The sequence below is a fragment of the Monodon monoceros genome, unplaced genomic scaffold (assembly GCF_005190385.1).
Source record: "Monodon monoceros isolate NGI ecotype Baffin Bay Population unplaced genomic scaffold, NGI_Narwhal_1 Super_Scaffold_7, whole genome shotgun sequence".
Taxonomy (NCBI): Eukaryota; Metazoa; Chordata; class Mammalia; order Artiodactyla; family Monodontidae; genus Monodon; species Monodon monoceros.
In genome coordinates this window covers 37,466,171-37,487,911 of record NW_021703784.1, presented here as the reverse complement: position 1 = coordinate 37,487,911, position 21,741 = coordinate 37,466,171, and the positions used below count along the sequence as shown (strand labels likewise).

Below are 21,741 nucleotides of genomic sequence, written 5' to 3'. Positions count from 1 at the left end.
TAAAATTTTTCATACATACACACAAAAATTAACGTCTAAAAGTGAATAGATATTACTAACCTTAATACAATTACATTTTACAATACTGGTTTACCTAGAAGGCTCATTACTTTCCTTTGTCCCATTTGTTTTCCCTGGATGATTTTTATAAACAACGCTTTTGATTTTAACTCCCAAACATATGCTGATAACTTCCAAAACTTTATCTTGGGCTTAAAACCCTCTCCAGCTCAACACTTGCTGCTCCAAGTGTGGTTTGCTGACCAGCAGCATGGGCATCACTTGGAGACGTGATAGAAATGAGGCTTCTCAGATCCTGGCACAGATGGACCAAATAGAAATCTGCATTTCAACAAGATTCCTCAGTGACTCAAGTGCACATTAAAGGTTGAGAAGCACTGTATGAGATGTCTCCAGACTGGAAGCTTTAGAGACATCGCAACTCAACATGTCCAAAATAGGGCAGGTTACTTGCTCTTTAAGGTTAGAAAGGTCATCATGATAAGGCCTCTACCTACCTAATCAGCTTCCTCCTCACATTACCTACCTCGTGAGTTACGTCCTGCACCCAGCATCCTGTTTCCTTACCACCGTGCCTTGGCTCAGGCAGGTATGCTGTTTACCACCAACTCCCCATCCCCCAGCCACTGTCAGACTCCCTTGCACTCAAGTCTCTAAGATTTAGCTTCGAGCCAAGCAGCTGGAGGAAGTCTTCCTCTAGGACCCCTTCTGTCCACACTCCTCCCCGACCACGACTGGGTCCATATACCCTTCACATTCTGCCATGTATTGTAATTATTTCTTTCTCTCCCACTAGCAATGAGAGCCCCCCCAGAGGGCAGGAATCATGCCTTATTTATAGCCTGGAAAGCTTAGTACCTACCACCCTGCTGAGATTACACAGGGTACAATAAATGTTTGTAGTATGAATAGTAAATCAATAACCAAAACAATAAGCTTCTTTATATTTGGCATTTCCTGCTCATTAGAAGCTCTGAGAAATTATTACTAAATATACTCAGTTTGGTAGATAAAATCTTTCATAAAAAAAATCATTGGGGAAATGATAAAAGGGCTTCTTGTTCTTCCTGGTAAAACTTCTGAGAGCTATTGGTCAACGCTATATTTAACAAACAAGTCATGGCCAAATCAATTACCCTCAGGATTTATGAGACTGACTAGCTTTATGACTAGTCATTTTGAAACCCTCTTTTAAACGAAGGGAACTATAAAAATAAATGTTATGTAGATTGATGACTTTGAAGGGTTTAAGCTTTCAAAGTCTATTGAGTCTATGCTATTTTAATAACATTTACTATGTGGTGTTCAATATCTTTTTTAGTCATAATTGGAAAGTTTCCCTCCTATTTCAAAGTCTCTCAGAGTATTAGGAAAAAAGTGTGTTCTTAAGACTAGAGCAAAGAAGCCTAGCTTTTAATACAGAATGAATTCCTCCAAATTTAATCTAAGAAAATGACCTAAATAATATATTTTTATAAAATTCCAAAGGTTTCTCCAAAGAAATGCAAATGCAAGTGCAGTATAATTTTAGAACTAATCTGGAAAAAAGTGGCAGTGTGAGAACAATCCTCCCACATAACTCCCCACCCACAAAAAAGGCAGAGATATTTCCTACAAATTACATCTGTCGAAACAGAATTTTACTTATCATTAAAAAACATTACAAAAGTAGGATGGATTAAATATTCCTATCTAACCTTATAAGCAACTGGTCTGCTCTGAAAAAAAATTTTATTCAGGATAGAATATGAACTACAAAACTGAAGTACCTCTCAACTGAATCTGAAATATATTCAAAGATACACCAACATAAGAGGGGAAGCAATGGCATCAGGGTCAGGTAGAGGAGAATTAAATTAAAGGAATGTGGTAGTAAAACCGTTTGGACATATCCATATGGAAAATACGGAAGGTGGTCTGTCAGGGTTCTAAGAACAACTAAAAGGCAAAGACAGTGAAATAAAAAAGCACCTGAATGAGGAAATGAATGAAAAGTATCTCCAGAGACCACAAAAAGACTTTCTTTCTTCTCCTTCTCAAAGCGAGTGGTCATTTCTTCCTGAGATGCCTCTTCATCTTCCCTTTCTTCTTGAAGCCTTTTCATTCTTTCCATTAAGGCCTCTAGCTCACTTAGAGAATCGACGATCTGGAGCCAGAGAAGATAATATTGGGTGTTATTAATATTAAAAGTTGTTCCAGTCAATGTCTCCATCTCCCAATGTCACCTTATGCATAGTGGCACTAGCAGAGTTATTAAGTTCCTAAGTGGGTTTTCCAGTAACTCCAAAGAAAATCATATGACAAAATCAAACATTTTCAGAAGTGTAGTGTTTCTGCTTCAGCTATAAATACAAAAAGTTTATATGAATGGATTTATTTAATCTAGAATTCTAGAATTTGGTATATATTAAATTACATTAACACTTATTTTGAAAATTGAGGCAGTCTTACGATTTGTAATATGATTTGTAATCTATTTGCTTTAAAAGCTTCCTTAAGACAATTCAGAACTTCAGGTACAGGTTAAATTTTTACAGTAATAAAAATTATACGAAATATTTCAAGTACATAATATCCTGTTTAATCAGATAAATTCTCTAGATTTTTTTTTTTTTTTTTTTTTTTTTTGTGGTACTAGGGCCTCTCACTGTTATGGCCTCTCCCGTTGAGGAGCACAGGCTCCGGACACGCAGGCTCAGCGGCCACGGCGCACGGGTCCAGCCGCTCTGCGGCACGTGGGATCCTCCCAGACCGGGACCCGAACCCGTGTCCCCTGCATCGGCAGGCGGACTCCCAACCACTACGCCACCAGGGAAGCCCTCTACATATTTTTAACGTAGCAAGTTAAAAGGCAAAGTAGTAAAGAAAACAGTTAAGAAAACTAACCCCAAAGTTGCTGCCTGTTAGAGATGCATTCTCTATATTGTTGTCATTAGCGAGATCACACACACAGAAATTGTTGACTGATATTAGCCTGAATCCATTGGAGATTTCTGGATCTCTTTCTGGATTGATGCCACTACCAAAAACAAAGCTTGCCAAAGCATGATAATGTGCCAGTAGGACCACAGCATGTACCAGTTCGGGCAGAGACCAATTATTTTCTCCGGTTTTGACAAGTTTCTGAAATGAAAAAGCAAATCAGAGTAAAAGTGAAAATCATACAATGCTACAAAGCAATTTTAGAAAGTATGGAAAAATCTATAAAATTTCACATGTCCATTTATAATACTTAAAATTCCCTTTAAAAATGTTTCATATATTAAAGATACAGCTTTGCTCAAACAATGTTACATTAAACCTATCAAACCTAACAGCAGACGTATGTCGTGGCTTCTCTGAAATTCCTTATATATACAATGGAACTTCTACTTCCAAAGCACTTTTACATATTATGCTATTTTAATAAGGTATTTTAGAGAATCCAAGAACACTGAAGCTACTTTAAGTAGGGAAGGGACTTTAAAGATTCTCTAGCAAAATCATTCATTTTGAGGTTTTAAGGTAGAGACTCTACCTTAAAAATCACATAAAAATGTATTCAGTAAGTTAACTTTTAGTTATCTTTTAGATATCTTCTCTGACGGAGGAAGAACCTATAGCAGATGAGAGAAACTGTAGAATACTAGCTCACATCTGAAAGGACATAAAGAATATCAAAGCACTTTTTTATACGTTATTTTACTGGATCCTCCAGATGAATGATGGAATCATAAGTGAAGCCATTAAAAGCAGTAATCCCTCCAATACCAATTCCAGCTGTTAATCCGTCAGGGATCCTCTCCCATCCATCTCTGTCTATCTGTCTGTCTGTCTCTTTCTCAGTGCGTGTGGATGTGTGGGGATATGTCCTGCTGTGCCTTCACCCCCCCACCCCACCACAAATGTAAAACCTTCATTTGTTTCACTTCGCAGCTAAAACCCAAAACCAAAAAACTGCTTTTGCCTTACTCTCCATTATTTAACTACATACAAATTTAATATATTACCAAAAGCTCAGGGGAAAAAAAGGGAAGATCAATCATATTCTACCACTCTAATGTAACTTTTACATATCTTCTTTTATTTTTATAAGTAGTATTATATAATCCGAGTATACATACATTTTTCTCTGCTTTTCAAACTTTTTGAAAAGTGCAATGTTCATGGGGCTCCACTGTCTTCTATTAATTATTAAGCATGGGCTATACTGTAGCCCAGGACTATATCTCCATTCCCTTACACGTTCAAATTGCTATAACTTTGTTCATATTTTTATAAACAATCCCCAATAGATAATGAAAGTCTGAGAGTATGCATATTGACAAAAGCTAAGTTTGGTTTAATTGGGTAAATAACTAACAAGATGAGGAAAAAACAAAACAAAACAAAACAAAACCAAGGACATTTCTATGCATTAGAAGCAGGGATTTTAAATACCTAAGGCTTCTACTGATAATGATTTAGATGATGACTCCTACTTATTGAATAGTGACCAAGTGCCAAGCACAGTGCTAAGCATATTATACAACAACCTCACCCTGGAGGCCTTTCACACACACTCCTTTTGAAGGGCAAGTGCTCCAGTCAATCACAGTTCTCTCTCTTATCTAAGTTCTAGTTTCTAGAGGCATGTAAGCATACACACACCAGTTAGCAAATCATTTTTATTTGCAAAACCACTTTTTCAAAATCTTAAAATTATGAAATGTTAGAACTAGAAAAGAGTTTAGAACTCATTTAATCTAGGTCCCTCATTTTATAGAAGGGTGAACTACCAAGGCCCACAGAAGTAAACTTACTAAAGGTCACAAACTTGTGGGTAAAAAAGTTAGGAGACTAGAACCCAGGTATCTTATCTTGCTAGTGCATGTTCTTTGTTCTACCTACTGCTTGAAAATAGGAATCAACTTTTCTTATAGCTACTCGCTAAAGCACTAGTATAAGCTAATCACTGATTACTTGAAGAGAAATATTCATTTACATTTAAATTAAACCCACTGACTTTCTAAATTTATCTTTTCTACACATATTAATACACTATTTTTTTTTATTTTTCAAGTTCCTAATACGCAAGTGTTTAAAATTAAGTCTTAAGTAAAATACTTAACTGAAGAATTAACTCTTAGTGAAAATCGTTAGTAAACTATTTTTTTTCCCCGAAAGAAACACTCAGTACCTGAATGTGCTCTTTTGTGATCAGCCAGGGTCGGTGTGCTAACAGCTTGTTTATTTCATTAAGATTTTTCAGTCTTTGTGGTACATATTCCAAACCATTCAACCACTCAGCAATACCTCCTGTCTTTAAAAATTCATCCACATGCATGTTTATTAAGTAAGAACACTGATGTCTAGCTGCAGCCTGAAACACAAAGAAAAAAGTTAGTGGATAAAATAGACATGGTATGGTCTTATTCTACTATTACTAAGCCAATCACTGAGATAGAGTTAATTTTTATAGCTAATAATTCTTTTCTTACAAAATCCTCTTCCTAAAACTTTCATCACAATGCTGTCATAGATTCTTGAATCAATACATAAAGCTGATACTTTATATAAGGTAATGTCACAAGAAGCCAATTACTTCCCATTCAGAAGTGGTACGGGTCAACCTAGAACCCATTTTCTATTTACGTTAAGGAAATACATGTTCATTTCATTATGGTAAATGATATCAACTGTATTCTACCTAAAAAGCAATAAAATCTCATTAACTTGTACCGTACCAATTCAGAATGTATGCTAGTTTGAGTATTTCTCGTACTCCCTTTGAGATAACTGTGAATCAGCCTTATCTGTGCCCATCCTCCTATTGAGGGGAAACTGAAGCTCACTGACCCTTTCTTTCATACGTAAGCCAGCATCAGCCTTGATAAGTTGGTAAATCCATGCAAAACAGACTTTTCACCTCTCATTTCCTCAAGGCTGCTTCTCAGTTAAACAGTATTGTTTTATTCTATTTTCTACATCTTATTTCTCTCTTCATTGGTGACCATTCTAAGTTGGCTTTCGGCCTTACTGTCATCAAAACCTTAAGCTGAGTAAGCTTTGTCAAGTTCATCATTTAATAAAACACAGGATGCAGCCCTTTTTTATTGTTTAAAACTTCAGTGAGAGCATAAACAAATTAAACTGGATAAAAACTAACTCCTGGCTGGCTCTGCTCACTCTGCCAGCCCAGCCGTTCCACTAACCTCTCCAAATATATAGCACTTGCATCTTGTCTTCTTCTTTCCTCCAGCAATAGTCCAACTGTAGCACTGCTTCTACCCTTATTACTCCTGCTGCCTATCATCCCAATTTATAATTCTCCCCCCCCAAACATTAACTAGCTAACTAGTTTGTACCAACTACTAAACTTAGAAGTGTTACAGTTCACTTAAGAATTCTTCTTTTATCCAGAGCCTCCTTTGGTGCTGGCTGATACTTTCCTCTTATTTGGCCAAATTAGTGATGTTCATCTTGTAAAGAATGACTAAAATGGCACAAACAACCTGTTTTATATTAATAATAAAACAAAGCTATCAGGAGCAAAAACAAAACTTGTGGGCTACTAGAGATATTACTTTGGGCCCTACAAGCATCTTTAATCATAAGAGATTAAACATGGAAAATGACTTTACTAATAATTAAATGAGAAACATTCAGTACATTAAGTGGCTTAAAGCATTCAAAATGTATCCAATGGACTTGGGATCCAAAAGTCCACAGGCTTTTTCAGTTCTTATTTCTACCTAATTATACTTGGCTGTGCACACACATATAATACTAGGAGGGAGAGGGACCAAGTGAGGATGATGTCACGTGAACACAGCGCACCATGATGGCGATGTAGTGCCGGTGTGGTAGAGGAAGGGGGCCGTCCATGCGCAGCATGTAGAACTGGCTCCTCAGGAAGGACTCCAGGTACTGCGTGTGCAGACTCATGACCTGGGTGATGTTGTCCAGGCGACCGGATGTAGAGTATTCTTCCACAAGAAAGTTAGTACGTTCATCCACTGTGTTTGCTTGGACAACCTTCCAATCAAGAAACAAAACAATATCATGATTTTTGCAAACACGCCCTTGGTTTACATACATTATGCCACGATTGAAGCAAATGAATGTTCTTTTTATATTAACAGACACTGAAATTATGTAGTTGCTCATATTAGAAACAGAAATGAAAAAGAAAGCCCATGCATTTTTGGCTCTGGGACCACAATTTATTAAACAACAAATGTCAAATTATCAAACATTATACACACAGCTATGAAATTGGAGAAAAGAAGCTCCCATCTGCTTTGCCAGGCACATAAGGCAAAATTGGGGAGGCAAAAGCACTGGCATCTGACTACATATATTTACAATTTTATCTCAATAGCCTATGAAGATACTTAATCACTATATCTTAAGACAAGTATTTTCAGACTGATCCTTTGCTTTTTTCATTATTCAACATAAAAAAGCTTTCTGCAGTCTTTTTAGGGACAAAGAAAAATATGATAATTTATAGCAAAGTGTTAATTGAAAAATTAATAAGGACACTAGAATTCCTATTTTGAGCCTATCATGTTAATTACTAAAAACAAAGTAAATTATTACAATGAACATGCTGCATTGGAGAGAATCAAAAGAGCTTTCTCAAAAATAGATTATTTACATATAGCTTTATAAACAATGACAGCTCGGGTGTCATACCAAGAATTGGCTCCGAAGGTGTTAAGAGCTTATTAGCACCTCTTAGAAGGACCATGCTCTGTGGGAATTAATACACATCAGATGTGTATTTCTCAGATTGGTTCATTATTTATTGGTATTTTAGAATTAGAGTTCTAGACCTAAGAAGAATGTGTCCCTTATTTTAGATAAGGAAACAGACTCAAGATTAAAGTCAACTCATACAGCTATTTAATAGCACAGCCCGGTCTAAAATCTAATCTCCTAAAGTCCAGACTCATGGTCTTTCCAAAGATCCACACTGCTCTTAAGAAATTCTGTTTACTTTTCAGAGCTGGCTTCACAGTCTCTTCTGAAAATAAGTACAAATTATACAAAGACACTACTGACTGAGGAAAATTTAATCCCAAAGGAAACGTAATGTTTGAAAAGTATAAATTGTGAGGAAATGTTAATTACAATGGTGTAAAAAAGAGGCAATTCCACTTTGGCTCATTATAAAACCAAATATCTTTCCATTTGCCCATTTCCTCCCATTTTGTCAACTACAGGGAACCAAGATGATAGTTAAAAATATGATAGGATCAAGATAAACTACATATAATTAGGGACAGAATATTTGCTGTTTCTGTTTTGTTTTCCAGCAGCAGATTCTTCTGTGTAACTGATGCCTAAAATACATTAATAGATTCGTATGATGCAACAGAGCCTGAAAACAGCAGCTGCTTCTGCAAACCAGATTGTCTTCAAATACATACTGTGTAAATGGCTGTGTTTCAGGAAGTCTTTATATATATATGAGGCAATCACTCCGCCAAGAGCAACCCTGTGCTCTATGAGGGAAATAGGACAAGCACAGCAGTTTCTCTAATGAATGTTAACCACCTAGATCAGCCACAGTCACTGAGCTCCTGAAACATTACTGTTAACTTTGGAGTTTCATGTAGATGGTAAGGTCACTAAAAAGGCAAATGAACATGGTGGAATTGCTGACTGTGGCAATGGCCTGGCATGTATTATTATTCAAACTCTACTCATCCCTTCTTTTAAGCGTTGCCTGAAACATAACAGGTACTCTATAAATATGTGTTGACTAATTTCTGAAGAATAAAGAATAATGGTGGTGCTTTAAGATAAATGATATCTTTGCAGCCAATAGTAAATCAGTATATGTAACCATAGTTAATATGAATTAATAACTCCTTGAAACAGAGAAAAACTCATTTAGTGGTCCTTAAACTTTTCTTAGCCCAAGTATAACTTAGAGGCATCTCGGAATCTACAGGTCCTAAACATTGCTGTGATCTTTCATAGAGATATATACCCATTAAATAGGTACAGAAATCTTGTATTGATTATAATCTCCTTTGTGTCATTTTACATCCTTTCTTTCAACATTTACCGTCTTAACTTCCCACCCTCATCAAAGGTGCAGCTTGCAGTGGAGATTCTGTGACATTCTGTCCCACCAGAGACTTAGAACCAAATGAAAAGATCAACTACTAGTGATATAATATCATGTTTTCTTCAACAGGTTTAGTTGGGAAACTCACTTTTTCATTTCAAAATGTCTTTTCTTAACATTTATGTAACCTATAATCACCATGAAACACTAGCCATTTTAAAACCTTAAACCTTCAAAATAATATTGTTTTACCATTGTTAGCAGCTTTATTTAGAAAAGTTATATTTGAAATCAAATATGGTAAAATTTATATTATTCTAACTTTGCAGTACTACCTAACTCCAAAATAAAAAGGCAGACTATCACACGCACAGTCTTTTAAGTGAAGTTGAAATGAAAATACCTCTGTGGTTTTCTGACATATAAATAAGAAATAAGAGCAAAACACAGGTTTACTTCCATGTTAAAAAAATGGAGATATTCTTTGACATAATTAAGCTACTTTTAAAATCACACTTTATGTATATTAAGACATCAACTTACTTCCTTCTCTGGAATAAAGGCACTTGGTCCTCTTGTCAAGGGTTGAGATACTCTGATTCTTTTATCCTGTTTTTAAAAGAAAAGTTTTATGTGTTAATGATGACTTTCTATGTAAAGTTAAATTGGTGCAGATTGACTGCTGAGGTACTAAAATAAATGGAATAAATAAATAGAATTATGTAAAATCAGAGTAAGTGTTAGGTCTTGGTTCCCCCCACCCACCCTGCAAAACACAAACAACAACAACAAAAACCCCATATGGCCATTGCATGAACAAGATAATGGGACAGACAAGCTCCTACCACAGTGCTGGGCACACAGTAGGCTCCCCAAATGTCATTTCCCTCAGTAACACTCTACAGCACCATAGATTTTTTAGCCCATATTTGACGTGACTGAAAACCATCAACCTCCATAATAAAATCATATCTAATAGTATACTAGTACACTGTTAGACCTCAATTTGAAAACTAAAGGAAAGGTTAAATTCTAAGAGGATTACATACAACTACCCAAAGCAATGATCTGACTTGTGTTCTTCTTTCTGAATAAAATAGGGATAAGCATGTTTAATATAAAGTTTTGAAGCTTTAAGTAAGAAAAATGTAAACCTTGGAGAAGCAGAGGTTAATTTAATCTAAGAAATGGAGACTATAGCAATGCTTATTGCTCCACTGCTATTCTATTTAGTATTAACAACTGCTGGATTGCCAGTGGTATGTCTGAGTGTTTATTTTTTTAAGTTTTAAAATTTTTTGTTAAATTGTTTTGGTGTCCCCATTCAATCAGGGACTAACTTCCTTCTCGGTACGCATGATGAAGAACTCTCAGGCTTTGAAATCCTTTTTAACCAGGAGAAGAGATAGGAGGAACGGCCACTTAATTTTCTATAATAAAAGTGATAGCCTAAGATTCTGAAATAGAAGCCCTCCAAAGTCATTACATAAAAATAGGGACTATGCCATGGTTTATAAATATTATAAAGACTGGGAAACTGAAGAACATGGGAACAGATGTCTGCTGGAAAGGAGTGTTAATATTAAGCTTGCCACCAAGCCCTCCTCAGGAAACTGCTAAAATGAGGAAGCAGCTCTAGGTGGTTCCTATCTGAGGACGGCAATAACTATTTCACATGACCTTGTGTCCTGGCCACAGCCAACTAGACCAATCAACACAGAAGCTGATCTGCAGCCCACGAGTGCCTTGATGAAAAAAGTTCTACCCAGAGCTGAGGGTAATTGGCTGGACCAGTAAGATTCTAGAGTACTAGAGTTATAGGAAAGTAATGTAATCTGACAGAGAAGAGATACAAAATAGCTCTCAGAAGCAGAGGCGAAGAGAAAACAATGAAGCAGCAGCAGAGTGGCATCAACAGATACCAGCCTCTATGGGAAAACCACTAGAGTTTCTACAGATTCGCAAGAGAAGAGCCTAATCATCTCTTCTTTCTCTCCCTTCCCCCTCCCTCTTTTTTCTCCACAAGGTAACCTGAATTTTTTTTTGTTCCTTACAATCCAAGAGCCTACCAAACACAAAACAGTTATTTAAATCCCTTACTTCATTAGGAAGCAGTCAGACATTCAACAATTCTTTGAGAACCTAATCAGATACTGTGATAGACTGAAGACATAGGGCGAGCAAAACAGATATGGTCCCTGCCCTTGGGAGCTTGGCACCCAGTCTTCAACAATTTCAGGGTTCTACTGAAATAAATATATTAAATAATAATCATCTCAAACTGCTAATGTTTCAGAAAGAAGTAGGCATCTAGGTTATATTTGTGAAGTGATGACAAATAGATCTCTATCTACTGGTGAAGTTCATTAGAGGATTCCATGTCAAAAGGAATAATTTAGAATTTCTAATACTGGTATTTCTTGTCTGCATCAACTATCATCTAGATTTACCTGGAAAAATAATTTAAAAGAAAATAACAGATTTCTTCCCTTTGCTAGCCTTAGTAAATTATAGAAAATAAAATTTCGAATACTCTCTATATAGTATAGCCTAATGCGCTAGTATGTGAAAAGCAATTTCCTTGACAACTGATCATTCCAAATAAACAAAGCAGCCAGAGGAACTGATTGTGAGGACAAATCACAGGTTTGAGGGGAAAATATATCAATAGGGAGATAAGTGGAGGCTTTAATTTATGTGCATAAAAATACATAAAATTCAGAGAAAATACAGGGAGAGAAAAATAAACTAAAAGTGTACAAAGGGACTTTGGAGAAAGAGAATGATTTATTACTAATATGATTTATTTATAAAAATCATTACTTGATATATTTATCAACTGAATTTACCTTGAAATGTCTGAAATAGTTATTTTGCCTACAAAAATACTTTCTGGAATAGCAGAGAATTAAATCTGAAATACAGTTTCATCACAAATGGAACTGCACTTAAAAGAAGATAACATCTATTAATTTTAACCAATTGATAAGAAGCAACTGACACGATTTCATTTGTGTCAACATTCATTTGTTCATTTATTCAGCAAATATTCACTGAGCATTCACAATGTGCTAGGCACAGTGGGGACACAAAAAAGGAGTAGATTGGCAAAAATGCATTAACTGTATCATATGATATAGTCCATAGCAGATGCATATACAAAGTGATATGGGAAGACATCATTTTATTAATTATCATTTACTTAGTCATTTTCCATTAAAGTTATATACAGTTTTCACTATTATAAATAATGCTATGATGAATATCTTTGTATAAAGAGACTTGGGGGCACATTTTGTGGTATTTAAGATGGTTTCTTTAGAAAGATTCCCAAATGTGGATTTACTAGGGTTTAGGTTATAAATCTTTAAAGTTCTTGTTGCATACTACCAATATGCTAATGAAAATGCTTTACCAATTCTATTTTCATCAGCTGAGAAAATGTTCACTTAACCCACTAACTTCAAAAGTGAAAAACAGCCTTCAAAAATGTGTTTGAAACTTTTAATTGTATACATATTTGAGGTAAAATTCCTTAAGCAGAGTTGTGATCAGATCTGTGTTTTTAATAATACAATTCTGGGAGTGATGTGGTCCCTGGGCCAGAGACAAAAAACAAAAACGAAACAAACAAACAAACAAAACAAAAAAACTACAAAAAAACACCCTAAAACAAAACAAAACAAAACCCTAGTTGGGAAGCTAGTGCAATAGCCCAGGGGATAGATGACGTGGCCTCACCTAAGAGAGCTATTTATACACTGAAGAGAAGGGAAAACTAACATTTTAAAGTTATACCAGCATGTATCCTTCTTCGGTTATATTTTTAAAATGGCATCACTATTGAAAGGATCAGCCTACTTCCAGCTTCTGTAAAAGAAGCATATTTTCTGGTGAGGACTCTACTATTGTCTCAGTTGACCATGTTGCATATTTATATGAAGGTGAAAAAAATTTTTTTAACAATCAAGGCAGCTTGTAAATTCTACTTAAAACTCATTTTCCTGAAAGTTTATTCCCCACCTACTTTCTATTTCTGTATGTTTTTAAAATTGATAAAATAAAACACAAAAGAAATAGGATAGCACCATATCCAAAAGATTCCCTTTACAACCATAAGCTGGAGTTCTGGTCCCCTGTAATACCTTGTAATACCTTTCCTCAGCTTTTATTTCAAATCTAAAATGCCCAAGGACTGGGTTCCTACTTTATTCATGTCCTGATTCACTTTTCTGAAGTCTCCAGACCTGTGTTGCCTTATGTGGCAGCCATCAGCCACATGTGACTACATTTAAATTAATTAAAATTAAATAAAGTTCAAAATCCAGTTGCTTAATCATGCTGGTCACATTTCAAGTGCCCAGCAGCCACACGTGGCTCTGGCTCCTACTGTACAGGCCTGTGCAGGCATCTCCATCACAGAAGGTTCCACCATCACAGAAACGCTGCTTGAGACTACATCTGATTTTCTTTTAATCACATCTTCAGGCATTTTAATGCCTTTTTGAAATGTTACATGACTGCTCTGCAGAGTTTTTGGTCTGATGGTCACACCTACTGAATCCCATAACCAAGCATCTTAATGTAATTGCAGAAATCCTCTCAACCGAATTGAGAGTGAATCCAGACAGAAACAATTCAGGAAAAGAAAAAAAAAAAAAAATCAGCCAGTTCTGAGAATCTTTGTCTCAATGTCTACACATATTACAGCCTGCAAAAAGATATCAAGGACTTTTTTTTTTCCCCCTTTTAAAAAATTACGGTAAAAAAACACATAACATGAACTCTACCCTCCTCACAAGTTAAGTGCACAGCACAGTACTGAAAACAGATGTCCAGGACTTTGTCATCTGGCATAACTGAAACTTTACACCCACTGAACAACAGCTGCCCACACTCTTCAGATCCCAGCTGAGATGCTACCCCTGCAATCACTGGCCTTCTCACCTCCATGGACAATTCACATCTGCTTCTTGCTAGGCAACTCTCCCCTAGCTCAGCTTTCCTAGCACTGAACCATCCAATACACTGACTTCTTTGAACACTTCTACACTCTTCCTAGACATTCCTTGCACTTCCTTCGTTGACATTCATTCTCTCAAGTGAGCGTTCTCATCCATAGCTTCCATCTTCTCGATACAAACAAAACTCTACTGAACTGTTGAGCTTCACTATATTGGGGGGAGGAGGGTGGAGCAGATTAAGGAGAGAGAAGGGCATGTGATGTGAAAAACAAGCAAGCCCTGCGACTGACTGCTGCATCTTTGCTATTGAGCTCAGAGCTAGCTCTGCTCTGCCCTTCCATCTGGCTTTGGGTCATTTTGAACTGCTGGGGCATTTTGGAACATTAAAATCAACATGTTTCAGACTAATCTCCTACCCTAAACAGGTTGTTCCTCACTTTCCTCTATAAATTATAAATCACCACACAACACCAGTAACCCTGGCTCTGAGAGTTATCTTTGACTCTCCATCCTAGGAACCTGCATTCAAACAGCCGCTAAATCCTATAATTGCCTTTTCCCAACAAAATCTTTCAGTTACCCTTTCCCCAGCTCCATCTCAACCATAAGAGTGTCTCTTATGCTGAGAAATATTTTCCCCTCACAGCTGAGAATCATGTCAATTCCAGACCCTTGCTTTTGAGGAGATAACACAATAAAAATGTAAAAAAACTCGCAAAGTACAAGACAAAATAATATTTCATTTAAAATTTTTCTTCTGTCAATTTTCCCTAAAGCATAATAAAACACCTCAAACTTGAACAGCTGTAATATACTTTCTCAACAGATGCTACTCTTAATAGAAGAATTCCAGGGTTGTTCTATATTAGAAGTGAAAATAACCCATAGCTACACTAATTTTGAGGAATAATATTGCCATATTTTCCTCTCTTAAGTATAAAGCTAATATCTTATCCTGGGGAATATGTGACTTTGATCATACTAGTGAATCTTACACAATGACCTTGAAATCATAAACCTTGTTTCATTTCTGTGAAAAAGTAAAACCAAAAACCAAGTCCTGGATTTTTAAAAAACTGTACTTTCCATTACAGTATCCACTAGTCACATGTGCCTCTTTAAATTTAAGTTGATTAACATTAAATAGAAGTTAAAAACTAAGTGTCTTGATTGCACTAGCCACATTTAAAGTGTATAAGAGCTACATGTAGCTAGTGGGTACCAAGCTGGATTTTTCTATCATTGCCAAAAGTTCTATGGTACAGCACTGCTCCATAGCATTGATTAGTCTTGATTTCAGCTACTCGGATAATGCAAAGATACAAAATGGTTAAAAATTCAGGAATGAACATAAGCAGAATAAACAAGTATTAAGGTAACTTCATAGAAATATAAAAATTATTTGGATAGTAAGACTGCAAAACCAATAAAACCAACAAATTAACGATGATGGCAGAAAAGCTGGCAGATGCCATTCTTCAGAGTCTTAATTTGATGACAACTTTCAAGTCACTAACTTGAAAAGAAGAAAGGAAATTCTCTAAAATGTTGACTCATGTTAAAAATAAAAGGGGGTATAAAATATTTAAGAAATTTTAAACAATAGTAAATTTAATTGTGATTTGTCTTCAAATATCTTAGACAGCAGTCACAGTATTTGCTTAAATTTTTCTTCCATAAAATCCTATAATTTTAATCAAGAGAAAAACTAGTTATAAAATAAGAACTGATACTTTTTATGTATCAGTTCCATGTGTCCTAAGAGATTATTTTACAAGGGTTGTGATCTCAAGAATGCTACATAAGGAAAGTTTCTTTTTTCAGATGTGTTATTATAGCTGAAAGAAGTTATGCTTGAAATTCATCAGGTGAAATTATGCCTATTAAGTAATTATGTGCTGGAAAACAAAACGCTAAAAGGATAAAGATGAATTATATTTAGAAAATTGCTTATTTTGACACTTAACTGCTAGGCGATTTACTAGATCACTTTATATAAATTAATCCCACTAGAAAATTACGTGGACGTTAGGAATTCTTAAAATTATGAGACTTTAGAGGTAATCAGCAAATTACTTGCCCCTAAAAGGCCAACTGCTAAGGAGAAATAATTGCTGCATTTTAAGCTACTAAATATCTTTAAAATAAATTATTCAATTTAATTTTTACATTTATCTTCTTCAGTTTATTTCATTAAAAATGGAAAAGCAAAAAACATACAAATTCTACCCATTAAAATGTAAAAGCTGCTTATGAATTTATATCTATGGGAGACAATAATATTGAGAGTAATGTGTATAATTAACTTTACATACAGACACTAAGAGGTTAAAAAAATGTGTTCAACATATAAAAAATTCTGGCAAAACAGAAATTTGACTCCACTTAACATACTAATCCCTCAATTTTTGAAGATTTTTAAAGGTATCCTTAGAAGATAGTTTAACAACTTCAACATTTTTTAACATACTGTAATGACAAAATATCTTAAGTATAAAACACATACCCCGAATAAAAATTTTAATTGTGACCATAAGAAAGCTAACTGCAATTATCAATACAAGCAGTAAATTACAGTTGTTGGCTCTCCTTCTATTCTTTTTAGATGTTCCATTTTGGCAGAAACCACTGCAGAAAGGGCAGAGATGGGTAGGTGGCTCTATGCTAAGAAATAATGCTGATGTCGTCTTTTTATTCCTTAGCAGACAATCTCAGGAATAATGACTGGGTTTATAGAAATTGATGACATTACATATTTCAGAAGGAAAGGGCAAATGGAAAAGAACACAGAGATATTCTAAAAACTGTCTATCCCTAATTGAGAAAAGGATGGGTTTTAAATTAGATTAATTGTAATAGATTTTTAATTTTATAGTAAACTCAAATTTAAATGTCTGTCATTACCTGGAATATACATTACTTCCCACCATCCCAAAATGGCCTAAAAGACTATTTAATAAAATTGTGACTTCTCCTACTCTAGGTTAAAATATGTATTGACCTTCAATACAATAAAGATATGTATTATAATAACTAACTGAGATCTGAGGTCATTTAGTGAGAAAAGACTGGTAAGCAGAAAACAGCAATAGCATCAAGGGCAAGAATCTTGCAAATCACACAACATCTCTTCTATTCCTTGGAGCTAGAGTGGTATAGGGACCCCAAGAGCACCAGGAGCCCAGCCCCACATGTAGGGTGTGGCAGAAATTTGCAGACGCTCTTAAGAGCACTAGAAATTCCCCTTCGTAAGTGGGGAATCCTGTCTCCAAGATCCTGAGATTTCAGTTCCCCTTCTAACCAAGCTATTAAAACCAAGGCTACCAAGCCCTTCCTGCAACAGCTCCACCACTGGGTATAGTCACTTGAGGAACACTGCAAAGATCTTGTCATTAATAACATGAATTTCAGCCTTCTTCAACAACACATACTGAGTAAGATTTTTAACTTGAAATCTCAAAACATTTCCACTAAAAGTAGTGCATTTATCAATTTCCCTACCTCCTCATTCCCCTACTAAGCTGTCAGGTGCTATTGGGTTGGGACAGTACCTTGTTCATCTTGGAGTATTTCAACTTTAGTATGGTGTATGGTGTCAGGTAAACTTCAGGTCCATTTTTGAAAGTTCTACAAAGTGGCCATTTGAATAACAGAATCTCTTTTCAAAAAATGAGTTGCAGGAAATGAATTAAGCAACTCTCACTAAAAAACCAAAAAACCTTGGTGTGCCATTCGGTAGGAACAGTTAGATAAATTTTGTTTTACTAACTTGTGGGCCTAAAGATAAACAAACTCACCTACTGAGTGCTCTGGAAACAGTAGCCATGAGTATTACTATTACTAGTAGAAATCAGCAGTAGTTGTTGTAGTAGATGCAATTAAGTACGCAAAGATAAATGGACCTCATCCTAGCACTAAAAGAATTAAAAATGAATATCCATAGAGCAAAGTTTCTAAACTTTGAGTTTCTAAATGAGCTTCCCCTTGGCTAGTAACAAAATCCCTTAAATTTTACTCATTAGAACACATGGGTGACCCTGTTCAAAGTGCAGGCAACTTTTCATATTTACATCCTGTCTATGAAATAGCAAACTTCTAAAAACAAAGGACCACAAGTACCCTCTACAACCACACAGTGACACAAACCTACAAAGAAGAACAAATATGGGCCTAGGATAGCCTTTAAACTACACCGCTAGCTAATCCTTTAAACTGAAAGTAAACCTAAAATCATGCTCCAGTCCAGTGCCATCCAGAGGCAAGTAGCAAAGAATACACCTCATTTTCCACTTTCCATGTAATACCACAGAGTAGCGTAAATCAATTAAGTTAGGTTTACTTATAAAATAAAAATTGGTATTTCTAACATGGCAGATCTTCTCTGTGTCCTGTGGAATTTAGATAGATCTGAACCAGCATTTCCTGAGGCTCTGCCCTCCCTTTTTATCTCTATTGAAATTCTACCCATCCTTCCTCTAAGACCCAGCTCAAATACCAACTCTTTTGGTCTTCCTCCACTCCCACCAACTCTCAAGCTCTTCTAGTAATTTAAATCTATTCTTCTTAAGATTCACAATCATACTTTGTTTCTCGCTTATAGCTATTAACATATATCATTATCTTATCACTCCCTTCGGACCATAAGTAAGCTCCTTAGAGAGCAGGATCCATTTCTAACATGGTATCTATAGCATTACAGTACAGCAACATGAAAATAGTAAACACTCATACATTTGTTGAGTTAAACTGAGGAGACAGGAGTCTGGTACAGGCTCTTCCATCCCTTTTCTCTTCCTTCAGCAGGGAAGAGCATCCTGTGGACTCGAGGCCGTTCTCTGCACTCTTATTGAGAAATACCAATAAATTAAACTAATAACCACAGTCCTGGACATCAATCCATACCTTCCTTGTACCGTCTGGGCCCCCTATGTGACAAATATTCACTTTTCTCCACTTGTTTATCTTTTTATGTTGTTAAAACAAGCAAGACCTGCACACTTCCTATAACTTGTACTACTTTCTTAAAAACCAGTAATGATATTGCATGTCATGACACTGATCTTGAGCAACAAAGACTCCTATAAAAGCTTTTAAGTGTCAAGCACTTTCTTTAGAGATGCAGAATGACAAAATATACTCATTGAACATGCTGTAAAATTTTGGGCTAAGGCCAAGAAAATGAGAAGAGAACTACGCCTTGTACCTGAGATAATGCAACTTCATAATAGCTACCTAACTCAATGCTTCCTTATTAACATACAGACAATATACTTTACTACCACTAATTATAAGATCACTCCCCAGGTCCCACAAAAGTATTAAGAAGTGCCTTACTTCCATACAAACAATTTTTATTCATTTAGTTAGTTTTGGCTGCACCGCAGGCTTGTGGGATCTTAGTTCACCAAGACCAGGGATCGAACCCAGGCCCCTGGCAGTGGAAGTGCAGAGTCCTAACCACTGCACCACCAGGGAATTCCCTCAAACAATTTTTAATGTCTGTAATGTGTAATAGTAAAACTTGCTTTTAATTTTAGAAAGCTTTACCTATTAAAATTATGTTCCAATTAGATTAAAAGAAATAAAAGTTGGGAGTTTTTGAAATTAAGACTCCTATTAGAGACAATTATGGCTACAGAACATTCTAATATTACTCAGTACATGGCTGATAGCTACTAGTCTTTTGGAGAAACAAAAAATATGCTGTGAATGTAGTTACCTGGTATATGAAGGAAAAGTAGAGTTTTAAGTCAAACATCTGTATTTAGTATCTACCACCCATGTTGTAACAAAATCAAAAGGCCTCTAAGTTTTTCTAATGAAACAGAATGACGGGACAGTTTCCAGGTTTTTCAAAACCCAATGATTAACAAAATACAGGTCACTTGCTCAGCTTAGAGGAATCAGGGAAAAAAACATTAAATATAATTGATTTCTAGAGATTTTCAAAACAAGCATTCAGCCATTTGAAAAACCAGTACTTCTTTATACACTGAGTTGTCAAAAATAACAAGAACTCATGCTCTCATTTAAATTGAGAAAGTACCTTTCACACAGCCTGCCAGGAACACAACTGAGCAAATTAAAGTATGTTCAGTTTTACATCGAATTATATTAAACTTCAGTTTCAATACAATTGAAAAGAATAGAAGTTTGAAAGGAACAATTGTGTTTTAATTTTTGCCTAGAATAGAAAATAGGATTTGTCTCATGAACTTCATCTCTTCATCTCTATTTTGTCAATCCCTAAATCTATTAACAGAGGACTACAAAACTGTGCTTTAGTGTATACAGGTAAACTTAAAACCTGTTATAATCAGAATTAAAACCAGTTGTTAAAAAAAAAAAAAAAAACCAGTTGTTATGCTCATGTAAGTAGATGGCTCACAAACTTTTTGATATCAGAACCTCTTTATATTGCTAAAAAATATTGACCCCAAAAGCTTTTGTTAATGTGAGTGATATCTATCAATAATTATTACATTAGAAATTAAATCAAAGAAAAAATTTAAATATTAATTCATTTAAAAATAAAAATAGAATAAACCCATTACATTTTAACACAAATGAATGTTTTTGAAACTACAGTTTCCAAAACAAAACAAAACAAATTTACTAAGAAGAGTAACATCATTATACATTTGTGTAAATATCTGGCTTAATTAAAGAAAACAGGATTCTTATATCCACTTCTGTATTCAATCTGTTTGTTGTACAACATGAAGAAAATCCAGCCTCACAGATACTACATTAAGACTTGATAAGTAGTAGCTTTTAAGTTTGTTGGAATGTAGAATCTGAAACCACATCAATAAACTTCTTACTCTGTTACATAAAAATCCATTGGTTTGAGATTGGTTCAAGATGGTGGAGTAGAAGGACGTGTGCTCACTCCCTTTTGTGAGAGCACCGTAATCACAACTAACTGCTGAACAATCATCAAGAGGAAGGCACTGGAACTCAAAAAAAAAGATACCCCACATCCAAAAACAAAGGAGAAGCAGCAATGAGATGGTAGGAGGGGTGCAATCACAATAAAATCAAATCTCATAATTGCTGGGTAGGTGACTCACAAACTGGTGAACACTTATACCACAGAAGTCCACCCACTGGAGTGAAGGTTCTGAGCTCCACATGAGGCTTCCCAACCTGGGGGTCTGGCAACAGAGGGAGGAATTCCTAGAGAATCAGACTTTGAAGGCTAGCGGGATTTGACTGTAGGACTTTGACAGGACTGGAGGAAACAGAGACTCCACTCTTGGAGGGCACACACAAAGTAGTGTGCACATCGGGATCTGAGGGAAGGAGCAGTGACCCCATAGGAGACTGAACCAGACCTACATGCTAGTGTTGGAGGGTCTCCTGTGGAGACGGGGGGTGGCTGTGGCTCACTGTGGGGATGAGGTCACTGGCAGCAGTAGATCTGGAAAGTGCTCCTTGGAGTGAGCCCTCCCAGAGTCCGCCATTAGCCCCACCAAAGAGCCAGGTAGGCTCCAGAGCTGAGTCACCTCAGGCCAAACAACCAACAGGGAGGAAACCCAGCCCCACCCATCAGCAGACAAGCGGATTAAAGTTTTACTGAGCTCTGCCCACCAGAGCAACACCCAGCTCTACCCACCACCAGTCCCTCGCATCAGGAAGCTTGTGCAAGCCTCTTAGATAGCCTCATCCACCAGAGGGCAGACAGCAGAAGCAAGAAGAACTAAAATTCTG

At 36.0% G+C, this 21,741-nt stretch overlaps 1 protein-coding gene across 2 annotated transcripts in view; it reads right to left on the bottom strand.

Moving 5' to 3' along the window:
• SESN3 (sestrin 3) overlaps window positions 1–21,741 on the bottom strand; it is a 74,017-nt gene that overhangs the window by 17,343 nt on the left and 34,933 nt on the right. For both annotated transcript variants that reach the window (XM_029207416.1, XM_029207417.1), the window contains exons 2-6: window positions 9,608–9,673; window positions 6,820–7,017; window positions 5,180–5,362; window positions 2,908–3,144; window positions 1,993–2,167 (exon numbers count right to left, since the gene is read on the bottom strand). In XM_029207416.1, the coding sequence (XP_029063249.1) occupies window positions 1,993–2,167; window positions 2,908–3,144; window positions 5,180–5,362; window positions 6,820–7,017; window positions 9,608–9,673 (859 nt within the window). The remainder of the gene's footprint in view (window positions 1–1,992; window positions 2,168–2,907; window positions 3,145–5,179; window positions 5,363–6,819; window positions 7,018–9,607; window positions 9,674–21,741) is intronic.